Consider the following 14,347-nt stretch of genomic DNA (forward strand, 5'->3'; position numbering starts at 1 on the left):
TTGCTTTCACTGCTGCCTCACAATGCCAAGTCAAGACAATAGGAGGACTGTTGCTGCTCTCCCAGCTCCTTGCTGAAACTTTACCAGCTGGATCCCAGCATCATCGATCAAATGTCATAATACTGCAAACCACTCACCACTTAATAAGTATACATGGTATTTATATGGAGATAAACCCTTAATCACATTTCATTGGTGGCTTGGGAGGACACACATGGTACATCTAGGAGATAGATCAGCTGCTCTGTAACATACCTTCTTCTTTTCTTACTTAAATCTGCAGAGCACCCAAGTCAGATTTCCAGACCCTCCTTCCCAGCCTGAGTCCTGCCCACCAGTTAATTAAACCCCCCCATATACTTAAATTAACGTCACTGCAACAGCTTTTTCTGTGGTAATGTCAGCCTGCCATGCAGACAAGGAAAAGTACTTGCCTGCCCTGTTTTCCTTCCACCCTCTGGAGGAATGTTGTCCTGGCCTTTGTGAACAGTGAGTTACAAGCTTTGAGTCAAAGCTTCCGAGGAGCAACTATGATGGTGCTGTAGGCACAGTGTGATGGGGCAGAATTTCATATCTATCCTCACACAATTAAAAGAAACCACACCTCAGTTATACAGCTGTGGATAAACACAGCTTTCTATGAGTCTTCAAAAGGGAAAAATGTGGCCCAGCTAAGGCACAAATGGTTCCCTTGTACTCAGAAAGAATACATGTGCCTCAGGCTCATGCTTACCATGGTCCTGCACTCTCCATATTCTCTCAACATCTTTCCAAAGGGCCTGCACCTGGGTCATGGTGTTCCACTTGTTCTGTGATGACAGGGGTGTGCTTCCACCCTGGCAGCCCGTGGAGCTCTGTTTGTCATTTCTGTTATCTGACCAAGTCTTCTCAATCAGTTTTACAGTTGTTTAGCTCCAATCACTGTAGACTGTGACATTTAATATCAAATAACTCTTCCAACATTCCCACATTAATAAACACAAACAGTGAATCCTCTCTCTGTTGTAATCATGACTTCTGGCATGATTTAAAAGTGCATATTATTATGCCAGCATTAAGAATTGGTACAGCTTCATGCAATGCTGGAATATATATCCAAAAACTAATTTACTTGAGTTGTAATGTTAGGATTATCCTTCTGTCTTTCATGACTGATGCTTCATCTGGAGAATGCTTAATGTTCTCTTGTCAATGAGTGTGAACTCAAATGAAGTATTCCAATCTGTTTACTTTGTCCCTTTCTAACAAATACAAATTGTAATTAAAAAGAAATGCAAACAGCATTGAAAACCAGGTATGACAACACCTTGTAGATTCTTCTACTCTTAAGTCCACATCAATAAGCAATTTAACAATAGGAGAATTCTCAATGGGAGACCAAGAGATGAAATTATTGTAGAGCGGAGCCTTGGATGAAATTTTTTCTTTGCCCGTGTAATTGCATGCAGCCATCCTTGTGTGAAATCCCCCATCAGATTACAGGGTTTGTTGTATGTAAATTGAAGACTAAATGCTTGGTAGCACCTTTCAGCTCTGCAATGCTGGAAATGAGTTTTTTAATAGGAAATTAGATTAGTAGTATTTTAGTCAACAAAAATGCGGGAAATTTCTGCATAAAGATGAGAAAATTATTCTTGCAACCTGACTTTAAAAAAAAGAAGTGAACTGTTTTAAAGTTCTGTATGCTACTATTCATAAAAATTTCTGCACATTCTTTTTTTAAACAAAGAATGGGATATTCAAACACAACTTGTTTCTACTTTGCCAGCTGTGGTATCAACTGAGCTTTTGGTTAGCGCAATTTAGTGGCTTCTGTTTGTAATATGATTTTATACAGTTCTTAAGTTGAGGAACAATATGTGGAAAATTACAATGAACTCAGCTCAGATTATAAAATAGACTTTTGCAAACCATCAACCAGGCACTAAAACAAGATATTGCCATTCCTGCAATGGAACATTGCTGCAGCTGATTAGATTAACCTTTAGTGAGTTTCAGAAGCTAATGTGAGAAAAGACTCCTTAAGCTTCCTCTGCAAGCACAAAATAGTTCCTCTAGCATAAATTTGCCTTCCTTGGTAGCCCATAGCCCAGAGAACACATCATCAGGTATCAAAATTTTATTATTAATATTACTTATAAACATTTCTTCATGAAAATGGTTCCTGCAGTTTGGGCTAGGCCAGAGAGCACAGCTTCAATTGCCTGATATGCTGAGAAAACTGAGAAAGATGTGTGTCATGGATAGGAACCAACTGACGGTTGGAGAAATGAAACACACCATACATTATCATTAGAAATAAAGTTCTAGGCAAAGACATTCCTGTTCCTAAGAGCCTATTGGTTTTTAATAGCTTGGCTACAGCTGAAGTATTACAAAGCTCTGTGCTTGCCTCTAAGGAAGATATAAAATGTGATGGGCACCCAGAAGGGGGTCTCAGACTTCAGCAAATTCTAAGTGGGAATAAGAAATATATTGCTGGAGCAGTGGAAACTAATGTCTTCTGCAGCTTGCTAAACACAAAGGTGATAACTGCTCTGAGCTCCTGGCAGAAGGCTGTGGCTCCTTGAAGTCTCTTTAAATGCCTCAACATATTTCTTCAGCTTCAAACAGTGACCATGGGAATGTATTTCCTATTTCCATGAGGAAGTGATCTCTCTCCCTCCCTCTATAAAAGCTTTAAAGAAGTAGTCCCTTAGTTAAATAAAGAGATCTGAGGAACTCATTTTAACTGCCAAATGTGGCAAGTCCCCAGCTATTACTGGTTCTAGCAATATGCTCTGTGCTTATAAATGAGAATAGTGTTAGGACTAGGAATACATCTAAAATGGGACAGTCATGAACTTGTTGCAAAAATCCCTATAAACCAACTTCCAAAAAAGTTCCATTCACACTAAAGAACTCCCAAATACTTACTAGCTCTTACTGGCAACAACATTGTCCTGCATAGGACAAAAACTAACCACAGCCCCTAGTCCCAAGGACTGACAATCTAAACACATCCCAGGAAATTCCACAGAGGAAGGGTCACTGGAGTTGTTTTACTGGTTGTGTTGTTAATTCACATCTTACAGGCTACACAATAGAATGAATCTCTAGAAGGGTCATGAGTTTTGCACCGAGGTTACTCCCAGCTGGTTTCTCCATTTTATGCCTTTGGTCCATAAAAAGGTAAAAAAAATTGAAAGCACCTACCTACCAGTGGCTGTAATGGTGACAATAATGGGAGAAACTTCTTGCTAATATTTTACTCCTTTCTGTCACTCTTAATTTCTTTCCTTATTTCCCCAAGACAAAGACTACTCCAACAAACAAGCAGATGAAAATCAGATAACTGAAGCTATTATCACCCATGGCTGTCATCCCTCCCTCTCTGACAGATGTCACTGCAGTGTTCAGCTCAATGTGTGAATGTAAGCCCATTCCAGACCTCGGTTGCTGTAAGACGTGCAGCTGAAAACAGTATTCTTGGAGCCAGTTTGCAAGGGGAGTGGGTCCTGGCATCTTTTGGAAGGGCACAAGCAGCTTCCTCTTCCATCCATCTGTCTTTAAGCCACAGTCATGTCTATCAGAGCTCTAAACCCCTCAGCCAGTCAGAGTTATACTTCTATGGAACTATTATTTTGTTCACAGTAGATAGCATGCAACGAGCATAAATATTTTCAAAGCTACCCTTAACTTTCTTTTTTTCCTCCAAAGCTCCTGGGTTTGATGCTGTTCTTCATCTCACTCAGGCAGTACTCTGTACAGTCCCTGTGACTTGCCCAGGCTGTGTGCGCTGCAGACAGAATAGGAATCAAAGCCAAATTCTGTAGTCTGCTTTTGTGTAATCCCAGCTCAAGCTTCTAGTCTCAAATTTAAAGATGTGATTAAAGTGTAAATTACAGAAGATAACACTACTCCCAAGGACAGAAAAATATTAAAATAAGTTTACAAAGCTAAGAGGGAAATATCAATCACTGGCAAGAAGCGGCCTACGGTATAAATGAATTGCATGCAATTTAGAGAAACAAATAAATGCAACAGACTTAATCAGTGGATGTAAAAGAGAGAGTGTTGAGGCTGATCCGAAATAGAAGAGATGCATGAGAGAGCATGAAGCGATAATCATGTGCATCGAATCATCAGATGGTCTATGTAGAGATGGAAAAAACTCTGAAGAAATGCTGCAAGATTTTTTGAAGAGGGCTTCAAGCTGGACATGAATTAAAGGCAAATAAATCCAATCTGTGCCTCTCTCTCTTCTGCATGCTTGCTTGCATGAACATGCACAAACAAACCCTAATTTCACAAAGTCAGTTCCCCTTCCTGAATTTCTGACCCCTTCTCTTGCCAAGTTAGGGCTGAAACTTAAATTAGAATGCCAGAGTGTGATGGCACAACAGCAGCATAAAAAAGTAGGTGAGGCTTTTTGTACATTTGTATTCCTGACAGATTCCTCACAACTGCTATGAACTAGACTGAGGACTGGGGAGAGAAAGATATAGAAACATTCAGGCACAGCAAACAGAATTAGGAAATACTCTGAAAACAGACTTGCAAGCCAGGACATGCAACAGCCAAATTCACTTCATGTCTCAACAACACGAGTTCAAAGGTTTGAGTTACTCAAGAACATCCTGGATTTAGCCAGCACTGCTAATCTGGCACATCTCTTCCTTGACTGGCCAGTTTCTTCCCTCCCTTTCTCAGCATACCCAGCACAGATAAATGCAATGTTACAGACACTCATAAACAGAGCGAACATGAGTGAAACATCAGCAGAGCTTTGAAAGTCAAGCCATATATCTGCAGTCATGATGGGCTTACATTTTGTTTTGTTCTCCTTCCTGCTGTTTGCCAGCAATAAATGGCAATTGTATTTTCCAACCATGTTCTGCTGGGCTCTGTGCCACTTACTTTTTGTTTTTTTCCCTGCTGGTTTTGATGGCAGAGTTCTCAAAGACATACATTAAACTATCTGGCCCATGCAATGACTCACCAGAGCTGCACTCTAGTTTCCAAGGAGGCCCTATAAGAACAGGGGAAGTAGGGTGGTTTTCTTTTGCAGAAACTCTTCTGCATGAGTAATATTAAACTTTCCCATGGAATTTCAATAGCATTAACAAATTATTTTGATAAAAAACCAGCAGGCTTTGCAGATGGTTTTGGGGTTGGTTTTTTTAGGGTTTAAACATAGAAAAATGTGCAAGCCTTACACCCACTCCTCGATGCTGTAAGCTCCCTTACAGTCTGTCCTGTGACCATTCTTCAAGGCACTAATGTTATAGAGTTAATCTCATAACGGCAACGCGTCCACAAACAAATTAGCGCAGTAATGCTGTTAGCTCAATTAACTTTTGAATCTATTCACTATGCAGAACTAAAGGTCGTTTTCTATTAAAATACCTCCCTCCCACTTCTTTATCACCCTTTGCAACTCACAGGAGTTAATATTAGAAATCCTGTCTACACTGTGTCAGGGAGAAGAAAGGATGACAAAGCCAGAAAAAGGCCCTTATTCTTTGCTAACAAAACACAGACGTGGCCCACAGAGAACATCTGCCTTCTTTCATGAACACATCTAATTATGGCAAATTGTTAACACCTTGAAGAGGAGTTTCATACGAGGGAAAACTTTAACATATGCCATCCCCACACGTAAAACATCCTGTACTTCATACTTTTCCAAACATATGCCCCTTTTCCTACAACAGTTTATCAAAGCACTTATTTTGCAAAGGACTTCAATCTGTTTTCCATTCCTTGGATGCAGTTTTTTTCCTTTTGGTGCTTGCAATTATTTCCCTGTCCAAATAATTCTATAGAAACATCAAACTACGTAATCTAGGAATGAGCTCAGAGGATGGGACAGCAAGGCCTGCAAAACTGCAAATGCAGTTACTTCCCTGCTCACAACTGCAAGGCACTACAATTTAGGTCTTCCTCAAAACCACGCTTTTAGTCTATCTGGGCACCAAAAGCCACCTGTCCACCTTGCAGCTCCTGCTACTCTTCCCCTGGAGATCCCACTCTAAAGTCACAGTGAATAATTTGACACTTATTGCCATGGCAACAGCCTGATGTCATGCATATACGGAGTTATGATAGACATTCCCGCAGTACTCAACAAAAGGAGGAATGAAGGGAAGAGGGAGAAAACCAGACAGTTCCAATACTAATGGGGGAAACAGAGGATCACTGGCACTGTAAATATTGCTTTTTGAATAAATCTGCCTTCTTCCATTTTTCACCATGTCAACATTCCTGCAAAGGGCTCCCATCAGAGCCCAAAAGACACACTTGGTGCAGAAGGGGCTTCCTCACACATGCTTGGATCTAACCAGAGCACAGCAGGTGCCCTTCCGACAGTGCTGTCCTCAGGGAGAGGACTCCACAGTACAGCACAAAAGATTTCTGCTACAGAGGTTACTCTTCAGAATGCACCTTTGAAATGCCACAGGTATGGCCTAAAATAACACAAGTGGTTAACCTGTGCTGTTTTACCCTCCAAGGACAGTCCTCAGGCGTCCAGTTGGGCTGTAAATCTTGTTTTCCTTTTGCCGGTGTTTACAAGCGCTCACAGAAAGACACACGCGATCCATCAGGAATAGGATAAAATAACATCTGTTAAATATTTTTTAAACTCAGTGTCTGCAGCAATTCTCCTAAGAGTCTCCAGGCAATACCAAGACAAGGATGGAAACAGCCTTTTATTCTAAATTTCATCTGTACATGGAAAGCTGTTTTACACAGTTTGGTAAAGTCTGCGTAAAAGAGCTGTTGTCATCCACTTACACTAATAACAAATTTTAAACACGGAGTACATTATTAACAAAGTCATTAACAAACAGGCATAAAAGACACAGATATGTGTGCTGACGTTTCACATGTATTCTAGAAACTAGTTGGCGCAAAAATAAAATGTGCCAGTTCAAAAAAATAGGCATCTGCTTTGTTTTGTTTCCGTTGGAATCACGCGAGACATGATTTTCTTTCTGACTTTCTCTCTCTTTCCTTTTTGTACATGATGTGCTGAGATCCATTCTCAAGCCTTTGTGTTTTTTCTCATCAGGATTTGCAGGCACTTCAGCAACCCAGCTCTACTTTACTTTTTCTTCTTTTTGTTTTGTTTTACAATACATGAAGTTCAGAGCAACAAACAAAACCAGCTGCTGCAAAAGAAATTCTCACATCCCATACGCACATTCAAATATTACTCACTACTGGAGCAATCTTTTTCTGTTTGTTTTTGCCTCTTTCATCATTTTTGGATACTGACGTGTTCTCAGGACGATGTGTAACAGTTTGTCTCCACTTATCTCACATTCATATACTTAGAGGTTTATTTTTAATGTAGCAACAACGCAACGTTACCGTACAGGGAAGCACAAGACAATCGTCCACAAAGCTTCACAAATTGTAAAAAAGAAGAAATTCCTTTCCTTTCTTTAAAAAAAAAACAACAAAAAACCAAAAAACCAAACAACTTTAATTTCTTCTGCTCTTGCTTTAAGCTATCTCCAAGACTTGACCAACTAAAGCAACTGTATACCGGTTGACTGTGGGATGATACCCTCCCTAGTTCTCCTAGGCACAAGTGTCATAGGACCAAATTCATCTAGAAGTAAAGCAAAGCAGAACTCAGTTGTATGTTTGTTCATAATTTCCCCATCTTTAATAAAACAATAAAATATACTTATCAAGGGCTTGGCTGTGACTGTATAAATAGTCTCTCCTCAGTTATTTCATTTGTAATGGACTGGGTATTTAGATCATAAGGCAATTGTAACAGGATTCTCAGGATAACTGAAAGCTTAATATTGTTTTCCTCATGAGTCAGGATAAAGGCTTTTTTAATAAGCCCAGAATAGGGAGAGAGAGAGAAAAAGAGTGCATATGTGCATAATAGGAGAAGGATAGTTTTTCAGCATATAGACACTTAAATATTGATCAACAAAGACTGGTAATGACTCCACCATAAAACAGCTCAGAACTGCAACCGTGATCGAGAGTAGAGCTAAGCCTTATCCACTCAAGAGTGATACGTAACTCTCCTCCTGGCGTGAGAGAAATACAACAGGACATGTCAATGATTCCTTCAACCTCAAATTCATTAATTTCATACCACAAAGCTGCATGTTGGTGTAGTAAGTCACTGCAAGGTAAAAAAAACATAAAAAATTACAACAAATCCTAGCCATAAGCCATTGACAACTACTGGATTGTGCTACGGGACTCGTTACGCAGGGCGGCGTTGCTCACTTCTGCTATGATTGTCAAATGGTGGAACATCCTTCCATGAATTCAACACGTGAGACAGAAGGGCAAAGACATAAGGCCCATCAATGCTCTGCCCGTATTTTTAAAGGCACTGAAACAGACAACAGATGGATTCCTTAGTACCATCACTTTAAAAAGGTTTCAAAATACGTCCTCATATGAAAATGTTCCTTATTGCATGGGAAGTGGATCTTCATTTTCTTCGCCTCAGGAATAGAACGGTCTTCCCTTTTCTGGTGTTTGCAATCTGTTCAGCCTTGCTACCTGAGATGGTGAAGGTGGTACGTCTTGCCTGAAAGGACCTTTGGGAGGGGTATAATTAGGGTCCTGGATTTTCTTATATGAGTCATAGTTGCTAGGCCCTTCAGAAGAAGTTTTTTTTTTTAGTTGTTGTTCTTTCCGCCTCTGCTCTTGACGGAGCAGTTCTTGTGTTTCTAGCATTACCCTGGCATTGAAGCCATGTCCCCCCATATAGCCATTCCGTGATCCTTGGTAGCTGGAGTATCTGGGATTTTCTTTTGCAGTCTGGAACCCTTCTCCAGGGGAATAGCTCTGCTCCCACGAGTCTTGCGACACAGAACTGGCATTTTTTCTGCTTTGTCTGGAAAGAAAAATAGAAGAGGCTTTAAAGACTCTTGTTCTGGTTCCCTATGTATTGTTACTGACAACAATCCCTAAGAAGGGTGCTTCTGCAATGCTATCAGGGTTCTCCCAAATTCAGAACTCTTCAGACTAATGCTCTCTTCTGCTCCAAAAGAGGCAGCTTGCCTCTTTTGTTGGGAGAATGTGTCCTACTGAGTTGAGCCTTTTTTCTAGACCTCTCCAGGAGCACTATACCCCTGAAAAGCTATTCAGTGCTACAGCTACCATTATGTTCTCAAGAAAAAAGTACTACAGTTCAGTTGCAAGCTAGGCAAGACCATAGGCTGTACTTCCTCAGAAACCAGATAACAGCCAGCACTTGTGGAGTTACTCACAAAAGACTTAAATCTAGATTCATGCTTGGTTACAGTTTTTAAACACTGCTATGACAGTGCACAAGTCAGAAGATAAAGCTCATTATTGATGGGTAGCTACACAGATGAGAGTAGCTTCCTTGCATTTCCAGAACTAAGGAATTTTGTCCTATCAGGACTATTTCCCAGACTGCTATAGCCTTCATAAAACAAAAGGCAGAGATAACCTCTTTTTTTTTTTCCCCTCTTTTTTTTTGGCTCCAGGGGGTAGATAAATAAACCAAATACATCCAGGAATTACAAATTCTTATCTCTTTTCTCAATAAATCATCACATTATTTTAAAGACAGATTATGGCTTTGAAAAAGCTTTAATTTACTATCAAGCTGCTGGATGCTTTTATGAATTTAAAATCAGATTGGTGAAGATAAAGTAAAACAATTTTGTGCTGCAGCAAAAGCTATGCCCACTCTGAGATGAAAATTAGTGCATGAGAATCAAGCAGTAAAGCAAAATATATTGAGACATTAATCAATAAGAAAATAATTCAGTTGTCTATAATTGGCTTGGTTTGTCATGTCAACACACATGACACAACGTGACCTCATCCAGTGAATATACAGGGGAGAGACATGAGACATGGAGAATTGTTCTACCATGAGTAAAAAGCCACCTAATGTTTTTGCAATCTTCTTTCCACACATGTGATCTGAAAATGACCACATCCATCTTATTTCATAATAGACTTTGAGACTTCTGGATGAAAACTGTTACTCAGGGTGAATTTAAATTATTACAGTTTAAACGACAACATAATGTAAATTCTTATGTAAATCTTTATAGCTGTGCTTGGTATTCTTACATCCAGCTTTGCCAAGGAAATATTGTTTCTGAGCCACGTTTTATCACTCCCTGGAACAAGAGCAAATTGAATGAACCTCTGTAGGCTACGAAACTGTCAGGTTTCTGATCTAGAACAAGATAAATTTTAAGCACTAGAAAATTAACTTGGAGTTAAACAGAGCTTGTACAGTTTCACATGGGACAAGAAGATGACTAGCTGAACTTATTTAATTTACTGACTGTTTTCTGGTACTTGTTCAAAATTAGCTGGCCCATTTTCCCTAGCTTTCTGGGAAAATCCTTTAAAATTAGACTCAAGAGTTTATTTGCCTTCAGTACTCATGATTTGAAAGCACAAAGGGAAAAAAAAGAAGACTCCTACAGGCTATACAAGATGAAAAGCAGCAAAGCTCAAGAATGAAGCCAGTGCACAAACTTTAATCACAGTTGCAACGTTAAGCTTTGGGACCTAAGTTTCAGAGTAACAGTAAGATTTCCTTAAAGATCAGTCACAGAGTTACGAGCAGCTTGTAAAGCTGGAGAACTGGGTGTCCCAGCTTTTATAGCAGTATCCTGGTATTTACAGTGTTCAGCTATAGCCCCAGGTGCTGAAATTCTGTCTGCTCTCATCACAGCTCTAATACCCAGAGTGCTCAAAGTCATGAAATTATCATTAATTAGTCAGTAACTTGTATTGCCAGTTTGCTAGCCACTTCTCACAGTGAAACCCACAGTGAGTGATGTCTTCAGTCACTCTTCTCAAAACAACTATTTCTATGACACAATTAAATGGTTCCCAAATTTCTTGTAGATTAATTTTCTCCTTACAGTTATTAATTTTTGTCACTGGAACTAAATTGCAACTGACTTCCAATGCTGACTTTAAATACAACCAGCAATTGAGCAGAATAAGGGAATTTAGTTTCAAGGACCATAGTTTTAAAACAAAGACAACCTCCTCAACATAAAATCAACACTAGAATTTGTGTTCCTCCCCTTAGTCTGTGCACTGCTAGCAAAAATGAAAGAAAACTTCTTTAGAATGGATCTTAGGAAGAAGTTCTTCAGTATGAAGATGGTGAGACTCTGGAATAGGCTGCCCAGGAAGGTTGTGGATACCTCCCTCCTGGGGGTGTTCAAAGCCTTGAGCAGCGAGTCTGGTTGAGAGGTGTCCCTGCCCATGGCAGGGGGGTTGGAGCAGATTATCTCTAAGGTTCCTTACAGCTGAAGCCATTCTATGATTCTATGAATCTCAGAAAAAGCAAGATGGCATTAATAGGTGTGGTGACTTCAGGAGGAAGGTAGATAAGAAGCAAAGGGAATACAGAGATTTTCAAAATGACAAACTAACAATTTAAGAAAATGCAGTGGAATGGAATGGAATGGAATGGAATGGAATGGAATGGAATGGAATGGAATGGAATGGAATGGAATGGAATGGAATGGAATGGAATGGAACGGAATGGAATAGACCAGGTTGAAAGAGACCTTTGAGATCATTGAGTCCAACCTGTCATCCAACACTATCAACTAAACCATGGCACCAAGCACCCCATCAAGTCTCTTCCTAAACACCTCCAGTGACGGTGACTCCACCACCTCCCCAGGCAGCTCATTCCAATGGCCAATCACTCTTTCTATGAAGAACTTCTTCCTAATATCCAGCCTAAACCTCCCCTGGCACAGCTGGAGACTGTGTCCTCTTGTTCTGGTGCTGGTTGCCTGGGAGAAGAGACCAGCCCCCACCTGGCTACAACCTCCCTTCAGTAACTTCTCAATTTCCTTCCCCACCTTCAAAACTTAACATGAAAAATTCAACACTGAAGGGTGTCATAGCATGTGAAAAACTGAGAGATCAGTCTTATTTTCAAAGATATTGGTAGGATAAGAGTTCATGATTAGAAAACTTTGTAGAAGAGGCTTCTAGTAGTTTCCAATGAAGAGAGTTTTGAAACACTCCATAACACATGTGCTGTTATGAAGCATTTTTTCCTACACCACACAAAAAATAACACAGCCTTGTTGGAAGGGAATTGACACAAGCCTCTGGTGTAAAATATTCCCTATTCAACCACTGCCACTGATACTTGAAAATGCAAAGACTACTTGCATAATGCTTAACTATGGTAGTTGATTCACAAGAAGTTGAGTAAAGTTTTAGTAACTCTTAAAGCTAAATATCAAGTGAAAGATACATTGCTCAAATAGCTTCATTTTAAAACCCAAAGATGTGCATTAATTTTCAGCATTCCATTGTTAGTGCCCTAGAACCTTAAATAAAATTTATAAACTGGGATGTTGAAGGCCCCTGATTTTCTTGACAGAGTTTCTCAGTTCCATATTCTTTTGTTTGATGTCTTGAGATTAATTTTTTTCCCCTTTCCTTCTGCATTAGCATCACACATAAAATGTCTACTCAGTAAGGAATTAGGCAACAGAAAGAAAAATCATCTGATATACCAAAGGGGGACAACCCATGCCATACTCAGGAGACCTTTCCTATTGCAGAAATTCACACTGGATGGTGTCCCACAAAGAATAGCTTTGTTTTAATGCCTCAATTCTGCTGGGTGCTGAGTGTCATCATACCCCAGTGAAACCAGCTCTGAAGTTATTCCCCTAAAATAAACAGCTATCACATGCTCTCACTTGAGAAATTTTATGCCTCTTCCACACTGAATACATTCCACTTTAAATCAGTTCTAAAGAAAAGTGTCTGCACTAAATACAACATTTTCCTTCCACAAATGAAATCAGCTTCAGGCTGGTATCCACAGAGTAGCTTCAGACAGGTGCCATACCTGGGTAAGGAGCTGTACTGCCGCTGAGCTTGCTGGAAGCTCTCTCTTTCTTCTTGCCGCTGCCGCTGCATTTGAACCTCTACTGATACTGAGTGCCTGCCGCTTTGTGAGTACGTCTTGGTGTTTGGCTGCAAAATGAAAATGAAAATCTCTTAAAGAAAGCAGAAAAACACCCACCAAAGCATTTAAACTGCTGTTGTACACATACAGTTCGATTTGTTTCAACAGGTGGTTCAAGTAGCTCCTTCACGATAATTAGGTTAAATTCTGACTCATAGCAGTGGCCTGTGCCAGACATTCTGTTTCTCACCTACCGCTTCTCAGATGTATCAGAAAAAAATATTGGTCCAGAATGGGATATGATTTTCTAGTAACACTTAATTTAAATTAAATTGCTGGGATTGATCTTCAGACACAGTAGGTTAGCCTAGCCATTGTAATGCTAAGCTTTACAGCCCACTGAGGATTGAGGGAGAGGGAGCACAGTGGCTCTTTTGTACCTCACCGGTATGCTCAAGGTAGAGAGCATTACCAGTCAAGATCTGGCAGAACGGCTGGATTCAAACTTTGGCTTATGACCACTTTTTGTTTCACATTAACAATTTCTTCAAACTTTGTGTTTTCAAGCTGCCACTAAAGTCAAAAAACATTCTGGGCTTCTTGTTTTAATAACGATGTTTCGCCTAACAAAGAAACTGAGCATTATTTTACCTCCTTAAAGTTACTAGTTCTATTCAAAACACGTAAGTCTAATCACTGGGAGGTTAGGGAGCACAGCCACTTGTCTGAGCTTGGGACTGAAAACTGAAATAGCTTGTCTCAGACTTGCTTTTGTTAAAGCATTTTTTGCAGCTTTATCTGTGCTTTCCCTCAAAACAAACATCTCTTGGGTTTTGCTATTCTAATTTCTGCAGCAGAAAGATACCATAATGGCTCACAGTGATCTGCAAGATAAAAAGCTTTTCAAAAGCTTCCTGCATTGAAGTCGAGTTTTAGAAACTCGAAAGTTGTCATTTGTGACATAAACTCTTTTGTCTTACTATATAGTCAAGTACCTGCAAGCAGTAAGAAACAACAAATTTGAAACAGGTGCACAATTTTTAGAAACCTCATTTTCAATAACAATATACTTCAGACAGAGCATCAGACTCAGCTCTGCACTTAACAGATAAAATGTGGTGAAAAACTGCAGTTCCCATTACGAGAAGGTTATTGTGCAAAAGAATCAGAACAGGAAAGCAGAGAGTATGAGTAATGGAGAACTTGGGAGAATCCTTAATGCAACATTGATGTCTACTTCAGAACAGATTTACCCTGTGAAATACTCTAATGAAAAATGCTCTAGGAGTGCTATGATAAAGCAACAAGTTGAGGAGAGAGGATTGTGTGACAGCCTTGTGGGAAATTTTCTTAGAGATGAATAAGCTGTACATATGTATGTCCAAACCAACAACCTCCATGGAGATTTCCTACTATATTAAATAA

At 39.7% G+C, this 14,347-nt stretch overlaps 1 protein-coding gene across 14 annotated transcripts in view; it reads right to left on the reverse strand.

Moving 5' to 3' along the window:
* Nucleotides 1-6,652: 6,652 nt before the first annotated feature.
* Nucleotides 6,653-14,347, reverse strand: part of PARD3 (par-3 family cell polarity regulator) — a 437,461-nt gene continuing 429,766 nt past the window's right edge. For 9 of the 14 annotated variants that reach the window (XM_068146248.1, XM_068146250.1, XM_068146247.1 and 6 more), the window contains 2 exons: nt 12,863-12,990; nt 6,654-8,863 (listed from right to left, as the gene is read on the reverse strand). In XM_068146248.1, the coding sequence (XP_068002349.1) occupies nt 8,470-8,863; nt 12,863-12,990 (522 nt within the window). In that variant the 3' untranslated portion in view covers nt 6,654-8,469. Of the gene's footprint in view, nt 8,864-12,862; nt 12,991-14,347 lie in introns of all 14 variants that reach the window. The other 5 variants (XM_068146264.1, XM_068146259.1, XM_068146253.1 and 2 more) reach the window with 1 other exon arrangement.

This window comes from Melanerpes formicivorus, unplaced genomic scaffold (assembly GCF_026170545.1).
Source record: "Melanerpes formicivorus ecotype bairdi unplaced genomic scaffold, bMelFor1.0.p_v2 SCAF_13, whole genome shotgun sequence".
NCBI classification, from domain to species: domain Eukaryota; kingdom Metazoa; phylum Chordata; class Aves; order Piciformes; family Picidae; genus Melanerpes; species Melanerpes formicivorus.